Raw genomic sequence first — 19,655 nt, 5'->3', positions numbered from 1 at the left:
TTGAGTCAATTTATGCAAGTTTGAAAATAATTGCAGAGTTGTTAAATAGTTTTGAATGAAAAAGTTGGCATGAAAAAGAGGTGATGTTGTAGCAGTGCAAGTCACCCTTGGCTGTGATATTTCCTTGTGTTTAATTTTGAAAATACAGCTTTCAGCCTGGATCACTGGAAACAATTCTTGCTTTGCTGAGGGAGCTGATGCTTTTATGCTTTTGGGCCTGGTTGTATGTTTTGTGATTTTGTTTTGCCTTTTTTTTTTTTTTTTTTTTTTTTTACTTAACAACAAACTGACAAAATTAATTAATCACATGACTCCTAAGCCCCCTCTCAGGGGCTTTTGGAAGGGCTTCAGAGGTCTGGTCTGTGAAGACTTGTTTAAAACAAAACCCCTTAATAACTTTCAGGAGAAAAAAGCAAGGTTTTGTAGGGACAAGCATAAATTTTCCATGAAACCAGTTAACAGATTATGTATGCAAAGTTTGCTGTTGACTCAGCACTTTTAACAGTTCTTAATGTGATTTCTCAGAGCACTTACTCTCTCCAAGATGTTGAATTAGTTGATCTTGTGAGAACTTCACATTTGCCCTCGTTTTGAACTCCTTAGTCAAGTTCCATGAAATGCTAATGGTATGCAGTGCAGAGGGCTTAAAAAAAAAAAAGGCACCATAACAGCTGCAGAGCTTGTATTTCTGCAAAACATATTTATATTAAAATAGAGTTCACCGTGTTCAATATCCAGGAAATATAGTCCAGCAACAACAGGTTTGTGAATAAAACTAGAAAAAAAAGATCTGTGAGCCTGAGTTGGACAGAAAGGTCTATAGTCTTCTGTTAGAGCCTCTTATTCAATTCATATTTTACATCAGCTTGAATAGAAATGGTAGAAGTGAAATGTGGGCAGGAGAACATCTCTGATACCATAATGACTATTCAGGGTATTTTTATTTGATTGTCAGTTTTAGCTTCCTGGTAAAATATCATTTACATGTAATTTCTCAGAACATTATTTTTATTATAATGAATTCTTTTCCTTATAGTAAACCCAGATTAACCTATTCATTTTCCAGAGAAACCCTGGATGACAGTGAAACTTCTGTGACTTGAAAAAAGGCAAATTTGGTATACTATTGTTTTTGTATTTCTTAATAAAGCTAAATGTCAGGTCCTGATTCATTAGTCTTTTGGGAATGAAAACTAATCATAGCTTCATTCCAAACCTTGATCACACTGACAAGTAATCATTTTTTTCTAATAATTAAAGCTTGTTCAGCCGATTTGTGAACACCATGTTCATTGATATTTTTACTTAGTTTCAATTCATAATTGTTTGAAAGTAAGCTTCTCTCCTTATGGTTCCTGTGCTCTGATTATCAGGGGAGAGGGATGAAGGGACTGGCATTAGTATGGGACTTTCAGACTGTGGACTGCCTGTGCATTTCTCATCTTCCCTCTGCAGCCTTTGCAGGGTGCATCTGTGGTCAGTTCACTTCAGTGCCGGGGTGTCGGGTGCTCAGAGGGGTTCTTGACCTAAACAAGACCCTGCTGAAGCCCCAAAGCGTGCTCACTAACAAGTAGCAAAATGGGGGTTTTAGCATGAGGGAGCATCTTTGCATGCTAATGCAGGATTTTTGTTTTTAGGAAATGCAAATTTTTCTCAACATGTGCTTGAGTAAATGGTAAGAGAAGATGTGCTGGGGTGGGGGCAGTGAGGGAACCCACTGGGGCATGAGTGTACTGCCCACAGTGACTGCTGCCCCACAGAGGCAAGGGAACAGCATAGGCTGCCATGGGTTACCAAGCATAAGGTGTTGCTCTCTGACAGATATGCTATTTATTAGAAGTGCACCAACATGCCACAGCCTGGGCTGGCTGGGCAGAGGGATAGGGCTGGGGGCCCTGCTAGCTTCAAACTGGCAATGCTCTGCAGGTACACAGCAACCAAAGGCTCTCTTATCTGTGGATATAGGGTCTGCACATGGATTCACCTTCGCACAAAGTCAGTATCACCAAAGAAACAAACTCCCAGGGCTGCCAGTCAGTGTCTTAACAATAAGACAAGGCTTGGTTTTGCAAAGAGGGAGCTTCAGTGAGTTTATGCCTCAGGAGGGAAGGACTCCAGGTATGAGGAGAAAACCTGTAGGAAGGATGAGTACAAAGAAGTTTCCTCATGGTTTGGCAAAAGTTTCTGCCATGGTCTGGCAGGTAGGGGTAAATGGGACCACAACACGGCACACAACAGGTGCAATAGCTGTTTATTGAGGGAGAACAAGATCTTATATAGGGTTCGGTAAGAAGGATCTGGAAACTGGAGAGGAGCATGGGATGGGCATCTCAGGGAACGAATGGAAGGGAGAACTCAGGAAAGGAGGGAGGAACTTGGGAGGAGTTGGAAGACAGGGGCCAATGGGGACTCACTCTGCACTGTGGCATATTCCAACCAATCATTGCAGGAGGAGAGGAAAAGTAAGGGAGTAAACAACTTTGAGCAGGAAAACCAGCCTGGGCAAGCCTGGGCATGTCCTAGCAATACAACAGTATGGGGAAAATACATTGCATAGGTTTATACTGGGGTACAACTGTAAAGTCTATAGAATATAGTTCCTTCAGTTGTCATATATCTTCTGCAAGGCCTGGAATCACTCCCATTCGGATTCTTGTTCCTCCACAAGTTTCTGCCTTCTTCATTTACTTAAGAGGAGCAAATATTTCAAGGTATGCTTCTTCCTCTGAGCTTTCCAAACTCACTTTTTTTTCTTTTTTGACCCTTGCTTCACATCATGGCCAGTCTTCGCGAATGAAGATTTGGGAAAGGTCTTTACCCACATTTGTTACAAGCACGCTGGTGATACAGGGCTTTGCAAATGCGGGTAAGGCCTTCGAGCCTGCACAATGGATTTTTTAGGTGAGACACAGTGTGCGCTGAACTGAGCCCACCCTTTAATCCTGAGGTTCATCTGCTGGGGCTGAGCGAGCTTGGACAGTGGCAGCGAGATCCTCAGGACGTAGGTTTGTTTAGAGTGACCTTCTCTTAGATGGATGGCCTTACAGGGCTGAACGAGCTCCATCTGCCTGGGTTTAGAGTTGTCTTTCTCTTCTGTGTGTTCTGGGGCTCCCCTCTCAACTCCCACGATGGCATTGTCCACACAGGCGAAGCTCCCACTCTCTCGCTCCTTTCCGCACCCGGGGCCGGGTCCCAGTGCCCGGGGCTGGGCCACGCCGCCGCGCATGCGCCCGGGGCCAGCGGGGCCACGCCGCCACGAAGCACACGTTCTGGGGCTGACCCGGGCCCGCGCTGCAGTGATTGCTTCACATACTGCCTGCTTATTCTGTTGTTCAATGGAAAAATCCTATTAGAGATGTAACAATTACCTACAATTTAAATCAGATACTGTCATGCTACTACTTTTCCACCTCAATTATATCATCATGGTTAGGCTTCATGAACAAAGATTTGGGAGGGCTCTACCCATATTTGCTACAAGCGTGCTGGTGGCTAAAAAGGCCAATATGAGATAGACAAGTGTGCAAGTTTAGGGCTGGCTTCCCGCCAAGTCTCCGAAACTTGACAACAAAGACCTGCTTCCCAGAGAGGGAAGAAAAAAAACGAACCAAGCAGCCAAAGCTATAGCAAAAATATATATATTTTACATATAAAACAGATATATATTGTGAGAATATTATATACCTATAACCACAGAAAACCTAAATAGCTTCCTAAGGGAAGAAGGGAAGGGAGAAGGGAAAAGGACAAAACAGGATGAAAAGGGATAAAAACAAAACCAGTCTACACAATCTAAAAACCCGGTAACCAGCAAACTGAAGAACTGGCAAAATCTCACCACTTCCCTTGAGAGAAGTAGGATGGCTGGACACGGCCCAGCACTCTCCCCTCACGCGTGGCAGATAACAGCAGTCACTGTAGGCCTCAGCTCCAGATAAGCAAGACCCAGACAGGGACCCACCATTCTCGAACCTCGCTGGAAAGGAAGAGAGCGAGGTCCCTCCTGCTGGTTTTATTTATACCTCAAGTTATGTAAAGGAATAGCATGGAATACTTCCGTGGTCACCTTCCTAGTTCCTTCCTGGTTACAAGCTGGTCTCCAGGAAGGCCTAGAGTGAAACCATCATAACAAGTCCGGTTGCAAAAGGCACAGCAGAAGGACTCCTTAGGTGGTATCTGCAAGACGCGATTCTTTCTGTGTTGTCTTTTCTCCTCAAGAGTGATCTCACATGCGTTCTCAAAGGAAGCAGCAGCATTATGGATTGTGTGTCTCCAGACCTCTCGACTGGAGGCCAGAGTAGAGCAGCTATGTTGATCAATATGGCCAAGGCTGAGACATTGTTTCAGGGAGTCCTTGTATCTCCTCTTCGGGGCTCCTCTCTTGTGGCAGCCGGTGGCAAGTTCACCATAAAGCATGATTTTAGGGAGGCGGTGGTCCTTCATCCTGGAGACGTGTCCTGCCCAACGCAGCTGTGTTCTCAGCAACATGGTCTCAATACTTGTGACTGCTGCCCGTTCTAGAACAGATGTATTGGTCACATAATCTGACCAGTGGGTGTTTAGGATTGTACAGAGACAACGTTGATGGAAGCATTTTAAGAGTTGCAGGTGGTGGTGGTAAATGACCATGATTCAGATCCATATAAAAGAGTAGACAGCACAATGGCTCTGTAAACACTGATCTTAGTACTTTTCTTCAGGTGTTTATTTCACCAAACTCTTTTATGGAGTCTTCCAAAAGCTCTGTGCGCCTTTGCTAACCTGTTGTCTATCTCTTTGTCAATCTTACTGTCCGAGGAGATGAGGCTACCTAGGTGATTAAACTGCTGGACTGATTTGAGCTCTGATTCACCAATGGTGATATGGGGATGATGGAAGACTTCCTGAGGTGCAGGTTGATAGAGAACTTCTGTCTTCTTTAAGCTGACTTCCAGCCCAAAGAGTTCAGCAGCCTCTGCAAAGCAGGGTGTTAAACGCTGCAGAGCTGCTTCTGTGTGGGCAACGAGGGCGTCGTCGTCAGCATAAAGCAGCTCCCGGACAAGGTGGTTTAAGGTCTTAGTGTGGGCCTTCAGTCGCCTTAGATTGAACAGGCTTCCATCAGTACGGTATCGGATGTAGATACCGTCCTGATCATCGAGGTCTGCCGTGGCCCTTTGGAGTATCATGCTGAAGAAGACTGTGAATAGGGAGTGAGAATGCAGCCTTGTTTCACACTATCGGTTATTAGAAAGGGCTCAGAAAGCGCATTGCCATTTCTGACTTGGCTGTGCTGATCCTCATGGAGTGAGATGATCATTTTAAGGAACCTGGGGGGACATCCTAAATGTTCCAAAATCTGCCATAGACCTTTTCTGCTCACAGTATCGAAAGCCTTGGTGAGATCAACAAAGGTTACATAGAGACCTTTGTTCTGTTCCCGACACTTCTCTTGCAGTTGTCTGAGAACAAATACCATGTCTGTGGTGCTCCTGTTGGCTCTGAAACCACATTGGCTTTCAGGTAGAATTCCTTCTGCTGTAGCAGGTATTAGTCTGTTCAAGAGTATTCTTGCCAGGATTTTGCCAACAATGGAGAGCAGAGTAATACCACAGTAATTTGAACAGTCTGATTTATCTCCTTTCTTCTTAAACCTCAATTATATAGAATGGACTTAACTGTACCTTAGAATAAGACCCTCACTCGTCTGTGAACTCCAGACTACACCAAGAATATGCTTCCCCTTTATCTACACATAATTACAGTCTGAGGTATTCTTAAATCATTTGCTAAATTATTTCTAGTGATATTCCACGGTAACCTTAAATACCTAGGAATTACCAGGGGTTATTGCCCTATTTTCAGGTCTTAGCAGCTAGATATATAAGTAATTCTGTGTTCTGTTACTTCCAGCATACATTATTATCTTTGATAAATCTGATTTTTTAAATAAAGGTTAAAATTCCTTTTTAGATAGTGTAGAGATAGACTTATAATTCATCCTTAAAATTTTTAATAAAAGAAGAACCATACAAAAATATGTCTCTATAAAAAAATCCATACTTTCTTATGCTAAAGATCAGTGTGTTTTTAAAGTAATTTCACGATCCTATTAAATGATCACACTTCTGAAGTAAACTTCCTAATAGAATTTAAACTCTGCACTTTTTCTGCATGTTATGTCCAGAAGAAGGTAAGTGGAAATGGTCGTGTATGTGCCGCAGGTCAGCACAGTGGTTTCATTCAACAAATAATGTTGAATGAAATGAAACATTTCTAGGGAATGGGATGTTACTCCAGGAACCTGAAATGAGCTATTTTGTTACCTGTTGATTATAAGCAGCAGAACATAGATAACAGTGTTGGTAGATAAAACACCAACATGTGATAGGCCTTTGTGAAGCAGATCTGTGGCATTCAACTTGTTTTTAAGGGTGTCTTGGGAGTTAGAGGTACTCTTTGTAACCTATGAATAAAAAGTGGTTTTAGCTGAGACTAACCTGTTGTGCCATGAAGGCTGCATTAGTCACAACCTCCAGGTCAGGCCACAAGGGACCTTCCTGCTCCCAGTCTGACCTGCTGAATGTGGAACACAGCTCCTGACCAAGTGGTTATTGCATTTGGCTCCTGATGTAGTGCTGATCAGAGGACATTTTCCTCTGTTCTGGAATCAAGGTCCATCTGTCTAAGAAAAGCTGTCAACAAAACATATAGAAAAACACAGGAAGGAGATCATTCTTAATAAACATACTCAAAAACATTGGAAAAATAATCAGAAACATTGAAACACGAAAACCATTTCACAATATTATAGAAATTAAACAAATAACCCTTCTACTCCATATTTTGGGGTTTTTTCCTCTGTACCACAGCAGTTGTTATGCAAGCGACCCAATTATTTTGACTCTAGTGGTCGATGTGAAAGTATGTGGTTACTTTCTAGAACTGGTTCACTCACTGGCAGGTTGCAAGCCATTTTTTTTACAGAAACCAAATGAATAAGCATTTGGGCTGTTTTCAGAGTGTTTATTGAGACTGCATCACATAGTTTCCCTGCTTTATTTTTTTCTCACCAATTGTGTGAGTTCCACTTAGTGCCAAATATGTTTAAATTTTGACACATTATTCTTCTCTCTATAATCAAAGGTATTTCTTTTTATTCTATTAAAACTATGTTCATTAATGGGGTGTAAAACCATTTTAATGCTATAATACTCTCAGCTCTTTAACCTAGCTTTCTGTAGTCTCTATATCCCCACATGGATGAAGGAGGATGACTTCCTGTCATCCATAGTAATGTAATTAAATCCTGGAATATAGTTAAAAGAACTTGTTGAAGAGCCAACTGCCTCCTAGTGACAGTAGTGATGTGTTGTTGGAGTTATTTTTGTCCCTTGTTTATGCATCTGTCTGTATGTATATATGCTCCTTCTTTGTAAGCATGGATGTATTAGTCAGGGCTTGGTTTTGCCTACGGGCTCCCAGATATGGCAGCAATAATGACTCATTATATGGAGATGTGCTTTGGGGCTGGAAAACTCCAGACGGTTATGAATGTTTTGAAAACAACCTTACAATCTCAAATGACATGTGTGAGGAAATTTGACAGTGCTGTGAACTATGCTCTATAACTTTCCACAAACAAATCAAGATATTTATACTGGAAAAATCTAGGTCCAGATGAGTTCTTTCAGTCAAATCCTTTAGATTTGTAACAAAGCGATTGAGCGAACAGACATCTTTTAATTCTTCTTCACTTTCCTTCCTCTATCTGTCCAGACTAAGAAATCTCCTCAAAGCCAAAATCCTGGCTGGTAAATGGATTAGGAGTGGCAGATGTCTCTCTATCACTCTTCTTCTACTCACTTATTAAAAGTCAGTAAATTCCCTCTTTCATTCCACCTTTCTGCATGCTGGTATTTTGTCACTGGGACTGCTACAGGTCTACAGGCAGGTAGTTACCGGAAGACAGAGTCGAGGTCTTCGTAAGTACAAAAGAAGAAGCTCCACTGCGATAACTCTCGCCTGTTTCAGGTTTCATAAATATCCTTATGATTTTAGGAATTTACATTCTCTTATTTAATTAGGCCATTATTCCCATTTTTCACTCACTTTGCTTCTGTTGAATGGCTTTCTCTTTACTTCTCATATGTTATAATCCTGAACTTAAAGTTTCCTAACAAAATTACTATCTTTTCTTCAAGAAAATGTGCAAGATGCCAGCTGATTAAATAAAGTTTTAGCAGCTGGGATGCATAGTATGGTAAAGTCCTAGGATTTTTATCTGCTCCAAGCACATATCTGTAGTAGTAATGATAAAAATGGGAGTAGTAGTAATAACAGTTGTAGTAGTAGTAATAGTAATGATGATGATCATTATCAAACTCAAACAAGATGCAAACATTACTGTTCTAGCTTTCCATAACCTCTCCATTAGGACCTAAGGCAAATGAGAGACCAACATTATATTAAAGGCAGTACTTCGGTTTCTCCTTTTTCCTTTGCGCCATTCCCTTTTTCCTGTACATTCATCTCGTTTTCAAGAACTTCCTTTTATACACACCTTTGTTAACAGGTGACATGTGTAAACCAGACAGGATGTAATGCCCAAAATGTGAAACTTGACCTGCTCACTGTTAATCTGCTCAAGTGCTTTATAACTCAGCTGTGAAATCTATGTCACAGGATATCATAGATGCCTAAGTTCACGTCCTGAGATTGAATATGTTAATGACAGACAAATGCACCGGGGGTTACCCAACACACGGGAATCATCCCCAGTTCACTGCGGCCCTCAGTCATGTGCTAACCAGGTGTTGTGACATTAGTTGGGTAAAGTATCCTGTTGGCAGCCCTATGTGTTACCTTCCCTATCTGTTACCTTCCATGGACACCTGATTTTGACCATTGTCAGAGAGAAGATATAAAGCCATAGAGACCTTTCTGTATGGTCCATTTCAAGCGGTCTCATACATGGTACTAGGGAAGCTAAATAGCTAAATACCCTTTTAATTTCAGCAGGCAGAGTCCAGGGTCTGGACTCTGGACAAAACACAGTGGGAAACGTGCCTAGAAACTGTTGCAGTGGGGTAGAAAGGAAGGAAACAATCTTGAGCTAAAATCCTGTTCATTGTTGAGAAAACCTCACTCTGATACGAGAAAGGGATGGCTCAAGACTTGTGTAGTGCCAAGGCTGTAAGGACACACCAACAAACTGTCAGAGGGCATCTCTGATGTTGCAGGTCGGTTGCCTGGGACCAGCATAAGATCCTTCAAACCATATCCAGAATTCTTGGGCAATACACATCGAACAGTAGCCAAGGAACAGGCAGCTTTTCTGCTTACTGGTAGCCCCTGCTGGAGTCACAGAACTCCAAAAGATCCCAGGGATGAAGAAGATGAAGTGCTCACACACAGACACCTGCTGTACTGCCCAGGCTTAACTTTTCAGAGTACAGCCCTTAAATAGAAAACATCTGGTATCATCTATGCTGAAGGCCAGCTGAGATCCAGTCAGATTAAATAAAATCTGCTTGAAACAGGTTTTTGAAAACATGCATGCAAGAAAGGTTATTTTTATGCCTGCCTGACTGAACAGAATACAAAAAAGGGGATGAAATGTTCTATCCACAGCCTAAGTATAGCGTGATTAGGTTTTCATTTTTATTCAAGACACATGTATTGTGTTACTCTACCTCCTTTTCAATGGTACACAATTATCTTTTTTTTTAATTTATTTTGTGCTGCTTGGAATTTGAATGGTATCTCTCATTCAAAGGGCCCCTTCTCTGCTTTGGCGGTCATTTATCCTCAGAGGTTTGGTTTACTGGAGCTCTGCAGAGGCAATAAGCACACTTTGCATTTCAAATATCAGTGAACGGGAGGGTTCAGGGTCTGTAGCCATATTCACTAATGTATCACCCAGTGTAGTGCGCATTGCGTATCACAGGATGTGAGGATGCTCCACGCTCAGATTACTTATCAGTGTGACATGGGGGACATGACACATTGCTGAAATCCAAAGGCTTTGGAAATGCTGTAAATGGTGCATTTACCGAGCAAGTTAAAGATCAAATCTTGGTATACCACTGGGTTCATGTCTTTGAAATGCAGGACTTCTTTTCTTGTTATGTTTTAATGCAGTTTCACAAGTCCACAGCAGTTGGAAATACAAAATGTTAGGGATCTGTAGGTTTTGCTGCAGGTCTCTGAAACTGCATTTCTAAAGACATAAATAAGCTCACAAAAGAGTAGAATTAAATGTAAGTCCGAAAATATCTGTGGCAACTTGTCTTAAATGTCCCTGACACAGCACGAGGCTCTTAACACAAAGGCAGAGCAATCTGCTCTACTTTTATTGTCAAAAATTAATTCTTGGGGCACACTGAGTCTGTGTAAACAAGTGATTTTGGGGAGAAAGGGAGTCATGGAGGTTCATTGCCTCAACTAGAAAGGGAAAAATAAAAAAAAAAAAAGAAAAAAATCCAGACAGCTTATATTTGCCTTTCAGAGCTGTGTAATTTTTTTTAGCTCCTGAGATCTGTCACATGAAAAGTTAAGGTTTTCCTTCCATGCCAAGCTTTAATGTGGCCGTGGCAGAGTCTACCTTGTTTTTGAACAGCCACGTTACATTCATTCAGTGGCAGCTGATGCTTTGATATCCGCACCATGTAGGAGCTCTTTCTGACAAAAGCACTTGCTCTGGTGGCAGCTCTGATTTTGTCTGCTGCTAGGCTAAGCAAAGCTAAACATGTTTGTGTCTGAAGATGGGTTTTGGGAGCAGTGAGAGTTCCTTTTTTTTACTGTTTTTCCCCCTGCTTTATTGCAAGATTTTTTTTTTTGCCATATGAACCTCCACATGTTTCAATTGATGAGCACTTCACTTCTAAGACATTTTTAATTAAATATAAAACAATAGGATTAGACTCTAATAGCTTTATACACTTTTCATCAGGAAGGAATGAGGGTCTTCTGGGCTTCTGATGCAACCAGAATTCAATGGCCCTTCTACCTTTTAATTTCAGAGCTTTAACACTCAGGATAAGGATTCTACTGCAGCTGGTTTAGCAGTTAGGTGCACTAACCGATGTAACAAATTATTAACCAGTGGGTAATAATTTAATGCTTGATTAATATGCTACAGTATTAAAAAAAGTACTAGGCTGAAAAGGTCTTCCTTCCTTAGTAGGGAGAGTGCTTAGGACTATTTAGCCTTTCTACCCTTTACAGTATGGAGGCCAGACAAATTCTCTAAGGATTTAATGTGCTTTGCAGTCATTAGTTCCTTGAGCACACTCTGTACTCATGCCTTTTACCTGCCTTATATATTTCTATAAACGTCATGTACATCAGCTCTTGCATATGAATTTGGCACTTTTTGTGCACGGAGGTTACCTAATTTACTTTAAGAGAGAAATGTTTTAAAGGAGATTACCACTATTACCTCCACGAGTGTAACTCAAGTTGGTGGTAATGTTTTGCAGGTTCCACAGAGAAAATAGTTGGCTATGGGATTTTGTATTACATCATTGGGGTTTTTTACTGTGGGGGAGGGAAAGTCACTTAGATTCACATTTCTGATGAGGTACTACTGGAACAAAAACCTTGAAATATTAAGGAATTCCCAAGAGGGGAAACATAAAGTTTATGATGGTATTTGTAATTGTTCCTAAAAAATGTGTGTTTATGTGTCCATCAAAATGATTTAATATAGAAGTTCATTTATTCACGACAATGTTCTAAGAAACAGTTTAAGCTGACTGACAGGTAATTGCAGGAAGCCATATGGCAAAACTCTTTAGCCAATTAATGGAGACTTCAGGGGCGAAATTGTGTCGTAGTGAAGACACTTAACTCTTTTTCTTATATATTTGCTTGTTTTCTTTATTGAAAGTTCTTTCTCCACCCACAGCAGACGCAGTCCATGCAGGTTTCAGATGTTGAAATGATTTCTCATCGACCTTGAACCACTGTGGACATAGCAGACATAGTGAATTTGAACTTTTCCTAGATATTTTTACTTACCTCTTTCTACAGATTGAATGCCTTCCCTGTGAGTATAAAAATGCCTCTCTGTTTCTATACAGAATTCTTCTGTTAGGTATTTGGTAATAATTGGCCGTGGAAGAAGCTATATAAAGGTGACATTAGACTGGTGACCTGTCACTAGTGGGGTTCCACAGGGCTCTATCTTGGGCCCTGTGCTCTTCAACATCTTCGTAAATGACTTGGATGCAGGACTGGAAGGGATACTAAGCAAGTTTGCAGATGACACAAAACTGGGAGGAGCTGTTGACTCCCTTGAATGCAGGGCAGTCCTTCAGAGAGACCACAACAAATCGGGGGACTGGGCAATCACCAATCTTATGAAGCTCAACAAGGGAAAGTGCTGGATTCTGTATGTGGAATGGGGCAACCCCAGTTGTTCATATGGACTGTGGAATGAGATGCTGGAAATCAGTGCCACAGAAAGGGACCTGGTTGATGGCAAGTTGAATATGAGTCAGCAGTGCCCTGGCAACCAGGAGGGCCAACTGTGTCCATCGCCAGCTGGTTGAGGGAGGGGATTGTCCTGCTCTGCTCAGCATTGTTGTGGCCTCTTCTTGAATATTGTGTGCAGTTTTGGGCACCACAATATAGTCCAAAGGAGGGCAACGAAGATGGTGAAGGGCCTTGAGGGGAAGCCGTAAGAGGAGCGGCTGAGGTTGCTTGGTCTGTTCAGCCTGGAGGAGACTGAGGGGAGACCTCATTGCAGTTTACAACTTCCTTGTGAGGGGAAGAGTGGGAGCAGGCACTTTTCTTTGTGGTGACCAGAGACAGGCCCCAAGGAAAGGGCCTGAAGTTGTGCCAAGGAAGGTTTAGTTTGGATATTAGAGAAAGGTTTTTCACCCAGAGGGTGGCTAGGCACTAGAACAGGCTCCCCAGGGAAATGGTTACAGCACCAAGCCTGACAGAGTTCAAGAAGCAACTGGACAATGCTCTCAGGCACACGGTGTCACTCTTAGGAATGGTCTTATGGAAGGCCAGGAGTTGGACTAGGTGATCCTTGTGGGTCCTTTGCAACTCGGCATATTCTGTGATACTGTGAAATTAATTCTTTTCAGGAGCCATCATTAAGCCATGCCAAACAAGGCAGAAAGAAAAACTTTCTCCCTTGTGGGAAATGGCATAGGTTTTTATCCTGTCAAGACTGCTTTCTTGTTGTTTTTGTGTTTAGTAGTTTTCTAGACTATTAACACCATATTTTCTTAGCCTTCCAGTACGTAAAGGGGGCCCACAAGAAAGCTGAAGAGGGACTTTTCACAAGAGCATATAGTGAACAGCCTTAAGCTGAAGGAGGGCATGTTCAGATTAGATATTAGAAAGAAATTCTTTGATATAAGTGTTCAAGACTAGGCTGGATGGGGCTCTGAATTATATAATGTAGAGAAAGGTGTCCCTGTCCAGGGCAGGAGGGTTGGAGCAAGATGATGTAAGGTCCTTTCCAACCCAAACCATCATGTGATTCTATGATTCTGTGAATTCCACCAGGCAAAATACTAAGAGGACTACCTGCCATGGTGACCAGAGCCAGGTTACACCAGAGTAAGAACTGCATGTGTAGCTGCAACTCTTTCTTGAGCATCATGTAATGCTGTTAGAAACAGCTGGATATATGTCATAATTAAATACTGCTGTGCATTGCCACTCATGCACTTAGGAAGTATGATCATATATATATTTTTTGTAACACTAACAGATTTTATCAAGTGTAAACAATGATGCAGGCTGCAGAAGGTCAATTAATTTAATTTAGAGTTATAAAATTGGATAGAAGTAGGTCAGGACACTGAGCCATGAGGGACCTCATGTCTTCTTCTCCTTCCCTGTTTGGGCACAGAGACAGTCTTTTGAATATGTCATAGCCCACAGTGGTCTGGGCAAAATGCATGTCATGGGTTGAGGTGGCTGGGTTTTTGGTAGTGTGGGGGGCTACACAGGGTGGCTTCGGTTGGAAGCTGCTAGAAGTCTTCCCCCCAGTGAAGCCAATGATAGCTGGCTACAGGAGGGACTTCCTGCTCCTGACCAAGGGAGAGCCAATAATTACGCCTCTGTGATAACATATTTAAGAACAAGCTGTTGCGGAGAAGAATTCTTGAGCCAGGGCAGAGCTGAGCGAAGGTCACGGGCCTCGCCGCCTCCCCTGCTTCGGGGCGGGGGGGAAGGTGGCGGCAGCCGTACCCGGGCCTCTCGGCACCTAGCCCGGAGCAGGCACTGGTGGCCCCTGTGAAGGGGTGGCAGGGACCAGGCCTGGGTCGGGGCCAGGGCGTGCAGCCCCACGGAGGGTGGCCCGGCAGCCCCGGGCCCTCCCCACAAGCAGCCCATGTTAGAGCCTGTCCTGCCTGAGGAGCTGAACAGCACCGACAGCGCCAAAGCTCCCAAGCTGAACTGCAAGGGGTGGGGGGGGAATGCCCTGCAGGCTAGGCCAGGGTGGCTGGCAGGCACTGCCCTTCCTTCCCCCCTCCCGGCAAAGTTGAGCCAGGCCGGGGCTAGGGCGACCTGCCACAGTGCAGCCGAGTCCATGTTAGAGCAGATGGATGCATGGAAGAAGGCCCTTACCCCCATGGAAGGCCCAGGATGGAGCGGAGTCCTTCAAGAGACTTTTGGCCCGTGGAGAGGAAAATCCATGCCAGAGCGGGTTATTCCCGGGTAGGACTCATGGCCGTGTGGGGGAATCTACATCGGTACAGCACACTCTATGAAGGACTGCATCCTATGAAGAACCGTCGAGGTGCAGAGACCCCCTGCACCCCATGGAGGAAGTGACCCTCTTTGGGACAGTGAATTTGGAAGAGCTGCTGCCTGAGAGGTTGGACCCATGTTGGAGAGGTCCATCAAGGACTTATTCCCATGGGAGGCACCCCATGGAACAGGGAAGGACTCACAGCTTTGGCTCCTCTGTAATCCGTGGTGAAGATCATGGTGAGGCAGGTTGTCCCCCTGCAACCCATGAAGGACCATCGGGGTGCAGAGACCCCCTGCACCCCATGGAAAAGTGACCTACGGGATAGGAGATTTGGAAGACCTACTGCCCTAGGGGGGGGCTTCCTTCTCTACACTGATGCAGGGGGAGGAGGGAGAATAGGGAAGGAAGGAGCGGTGGTTGGAAAGTGTTTTTAAGACTGTTTTATTTCTCACTCTTTAGCTCTTATCCTGTTAGTAATAAATTTTAGTACCATCCTCACACTGAGTTTTGTTTTGCCTGTGTGACTTCTCTCAGCTCTTAGCGATTTTAGTTAGGTGCCTAGAATCTGGCCAGGGTCAACCCACTACAATGCACCATGGCCATCCTGCTCTCCAAAGAACCCATGCACCTCCACCAGGAAGAAACACTGCACTTCATGTCTGTATTATCCCCGCTAAAGGTGAGAGGGCCATTTGATGCTAAATATGGTAGATACGGCAATATCTGCCTCCTATTCCCAGTGGAAAGGTAGGAAAGGGTTTACCTGAGGAGAGGTTGGATTGAACCATAAAGGAGTAGTGCGGGGATTCCACAGGATGCATGTGCTACAAGGCAAAAATATCAGTGAGTTCCTTGAGAAGAAGAACAGTTGAGAAGTGATTCGATACAAGAAGCTGAGATGACACTAACCTTCCAAGATTCAAAATAAAAAGATGGATTAGGCTGTACAGCATCCTATAAATGAAAAAACCCCAAACAATCCCAAACCAAAACAAATAACAAACAAACAAAAAACCAATCAACCGAACAAAACCAACAAACTAGAAAAGGGTTTGAGGATATCCTGAGTAAAACTTTAAGGTTGATTAAATGGATTGATTTTGCTACTACTGCTTCTGGAAAGCACAAAATAATACAAACATTGCGTTGGCATAATGCTTTGTGTCCTGGCTTCTCAGAACGACACAGCTGCCACTAAGGATGATTGTGGGAGAAAAGAGAAATTACAAAATAGGTTGACATCTACTTTTCTGATTGTTCTACTGAAGATTTAATGAATCCTGTAAGAGCTCTGCTCACAATCACCCACTGCTGCACTAGCACCCAGTTTCCCCAGCATCACAGACCTCAGCCATGCAGGTCACTACCCTTGCAGATGTCCTGTGATGAGTAATGCACATAAAAGAGACCAAGCTTTAGCTCTTTCCCATTTGACCTACAGCTTTACCAGAGGCTACATGTGTCAGGAACAGTTTTGCCACCTATGCCTACTCATGCTGGAGGTCTAAGGTCTTCTTTTGGATGGAAAAGTCAACAAGGAGAGCTTGGTAGAGATTTGGTAGAGACTTGGTAGAGATCTTCAGCATCTAACAGAGGCTAAAGAGCAAGGTTCCTCTTCCAATTAAAAAAGCCTGGTTTTATCTGAAGGAAGTACCTGGAAACTGATACATTTGATATGGGGCATTTCATAAAGGAAAAAAGTCCTGATAGGCCAGCCTGCCATAAAATTAGCACTGCTTGTAACTAAGAGAGACTTCCATTAGTGAAAAGAAGGTGAAACTAAAATTTACAGATACGAAATTAACCGTACATTTTTCTGTCAGGCTAGCTGTTCTTTATGCAAGAAGGTATTGGTAAAATGCTGATGACAGAATTCCTTGAGAAACCAGATGTAAGATAAAATTACTGTCTCAGTCTCTGGTCTGTCATAGTAAAAAAGTTTAACACTCCAATGATACACAGACTTCTGGTTGAATATTAAAAATGTTTGTCTAAATCACTCAAGAATAAAATAATCAGAAGATAAACAAGCTGAGATGAGTGATTATGCTTATGTTGTTACCCCAGGTTATTCCGCTGTCATTTGTGGTGTACATCCTGCAAGCATGCAAGCCTGGTGTTTTCCAGCAGATGTCTTTATAAAGTTGGCTATAATTAAGAAAACTTGAGATATTTGACCAAACTCTCCCATTTAGATATTGAATAATTAAGAAATGACTACTCTGTTTAACATGCTTATGCTGCATAAAACCATGATAAAAGTATTTGGGGTGAAATGAAAAGTTTGAGTGTTTGTAAGGAAGGAGGAAACAGCCCAAATGACATAGGGAAACAATGTGGGCAGTGTTTTCAGCTGCAGAATGAATGTTCGCTCCTAAGCGAACCTTACAGTTTGTCAGGACTTTACCCATCCCAGACTATGCTTTAGGGAAGGCATCTTGGCTGCTGAAGGATAAATGCTGTGTGGTGGCTGTGTAGGTCAGAAATATTAACAAACCGGTGTTTCTTTTCTTTTTGAGCAACAAGTCATTAAGCGTATCAGAGGCAGCAGAAATGCCAGCTACTGCAAACTTGTTTGGGAGTCAGCATTTCTGGATCTTTCTAGTGGTTGCTGGGTCTTGAAAGGAAGAGACCCCCTGCAGTTCATGGCAGAAGTGACTAAGCCAATTAATTGGGAAGACTGAGGAATGGCAGAAAAGGGGAGAGGACAATGGGAAGAGGAACAAGGTCACACCTCTGCCCCCAAAAATAGTGCTTTGCTGTGCCTTGCTTGTCTCCCCAGCATGGGGCAGTCCCATGTGCTCCATGCCATTGAGGAAATGGCCTCAAGTTGCATCATAGGAGGTTTAGACTGGATATTAGGAAAAACTTCACTGAAAGGTTGTTCAGACATTGGAACAGTCTGCCCAGGGAAGTGGTGCAGTAACTATACCTGAAGACATTTAAAATGTGTGTGGTTGTGGCTCTTGGAGACATAGTTTACTGGTCAACAAGATGTTTCTGGGTGAATGGTTGGAACTGATTATTTTTGAGGTTTCCTCCAACCTTAGCAATGCTGTGATTCCATGCTCCTTCAACTCCCTGACCCAACACGGCTGTTCAGCCATCCATGCAGACATTAGTCATGAAACGTTAAGGGTTGGAAGGCACCTGAAATATCATCTGGTCCCAACCACCCCTGCCATGGGCAGGGACACCTCCCACTAGACCAGGTTGCACAAGGCCTTGTCCAACCTGGCCTTGAACAGTGCCAGGGATGGGGCATCCACAACCTCCCTGGGCAACCTGTTCCAGTGTCTCACCATCCTCACAGTAAAGAATTTCTTCCCAATATCTAACCTAAACTTCCTTTCTTTTAGTTTTTACCCATCAGTCCTTGTCCTGTCAGTACAGTTCCCAACAAAGAGTCCCTCCCTAGCTTCTCTGTAGGCTTTGTTCAGATACTGGAAGGTTGCTATGAGGTCTCCATGCACCCCCTCTTCTCCAGGCTGAAAAACACCAACTTTCCCATCCTGTCTTCATAGGGGAGATGCTTCTGTACTCTTGTCAACTTCACTACCTTCCTCTGGACTTGCTCCAACAGTTCCGTGTCCTCTTATGCTGGGAACACCAGAACTGCACACACTACTGCAGGTGGGGTCTCACAAGAGCAGAGCAGAGGGGGAGAATCACCTCCCTCAACCCGCTGGCCACACTCCTTTTGATGCAACCCCGGATTTCGTTGGCTTTCTGGGCTGTGAGCTCACACTGCCAGCTCATGTTGAGTTTTTCATCTACCATCCCCCCCAAGTCCTTCTCTGCAGGGCTACTCTCAATCAGTTCTCCCTCCAACCTGTAGTTGTGCCTGGGATTGCCCCGACCCAGGTGTAGGACTTGCACTTTGCTTTGTTGAACTTCATGAGGTTTCCATTGGCCCACCTCTCAAGCCTGTCAAGGTCCCTCTGGATGGCATCTCTTCCCTCCAGTGTGTGACTGCACCACACAGCTTGGTGTCATCAGTGAATCTGCTGAGGGTGCCGTTGATCCCACTGTCCCTGTCACCAACAAAGATGCTGAACAGGATCAGCCCCAGTACTGACCCCTGAGGGACACCTCTTGTCACTGGACTCCACATGGACAATGAGCCACTGACCACAACTCTTTGTATGGCCATGTAGCCTTTCTTCAGCTACCCAGTTCTTTATCTATCCATCAAATCCATGTCTCTCCAATTTAGAGACAAGGATGTCATGTGGGACAGTGTCAAATGCTTTGCATAAGCCCAGTTAGAGGATGTGATTTGCTCTGAGCCTGTCACCCATTAGTGTAGCCCCATCAAAGAAGGTCACCAGATTTGTCAGACGTGATTTCCCTTTTGTCAAGCCATTTTGGCTGTTACTAATGACTTCTTTGTTTTCCTTGTGCCTTAGCATAGCTTCCAGGAAAATCTGCTCCATGGTCTTGCCTGGCACATAGGTGAACCTGACTGGTCTGTAGTTCCTGGGGTCTTCTGCTGCTCTTTTTAAATATAGGGGGTTTATTTCCATTTTTTCCAGTAATCTGGAACTTCACCTGACTGCCACAATTTTTCAAAAATGATGGATAGTGGCTTAGCAACTTTGTCACCAGCTCCCTCAGAACTCCTTCCTGAGAAAATCATCCTTCTTTCCTGAGGAAGGTCTTGTCTCCAACTCTCTACAAGTCTGGCTTTCTAAGTTTATGGGTCTTTAGATTATGAAAAGCAAAAGATAGTGTACTTTGGCAACTATTGGGAAATGGATGCATGGAAGTTGATAAAATGAAGCAGAAAACTGACCTTTGTAATTTATATCTCTAACACATTTAAATGATAGTACAATGAATCATTCTTCTTTGGCAGACCTACCTCCTGTTAATATTCTGGCTTTTTTTTTCTTTTTTTTTTTGAGACTACAATCCAGAACGATTATTTTCTAGGATCACAGGATCACAGTCT

At 43.3% G+C, this 19,655-nt stretch overlaps 1 protein-coding gene across 1 annotated transcript in view; it reads right to left on the bottom strand.

Annotated features, from left to right (window-relative positions):
* Positions 1–14,340, bottom strand: part of CD180 (CD180 molecule) — a 67,188-nt gene extending 52,848 nt beyond the window's left edge. Inside the window, 2 exon segments of the mRNA XM_051788086.1 lie at positions 13,528–13,609; positions 14,197–14,340. Of these exon segments, the coding sequence (XP_051644046.1) occupies positions 13,528–13,609; positions 14,197–14,340 (226 nt within the window).
* Between the last annotated feature and the right edge of the window lie 5,315 nt (positions 14,341–19,655).

Source organism: Manacus candei, unplaced genomic scaffold, assembly GCF_025592945.1.
Source record: "Manacus candei isolate 608988 ecotype Guabito, Panama unplaced genomic scaffold, ASM2559294v1 h1tg000024l, whole genome shotgun sequence".
Taxonomy (NCBI): Eukaryota; Metazoa; Chordata; class Aves; order Passeriformes; family Pipridae; genus Manacus; species Manacus candei.
The sequence above is the reverse complement of the archived record's forward strand: the minus strand, read 5'-3'. Positions and strand labels throughout refer to the sequence as shown.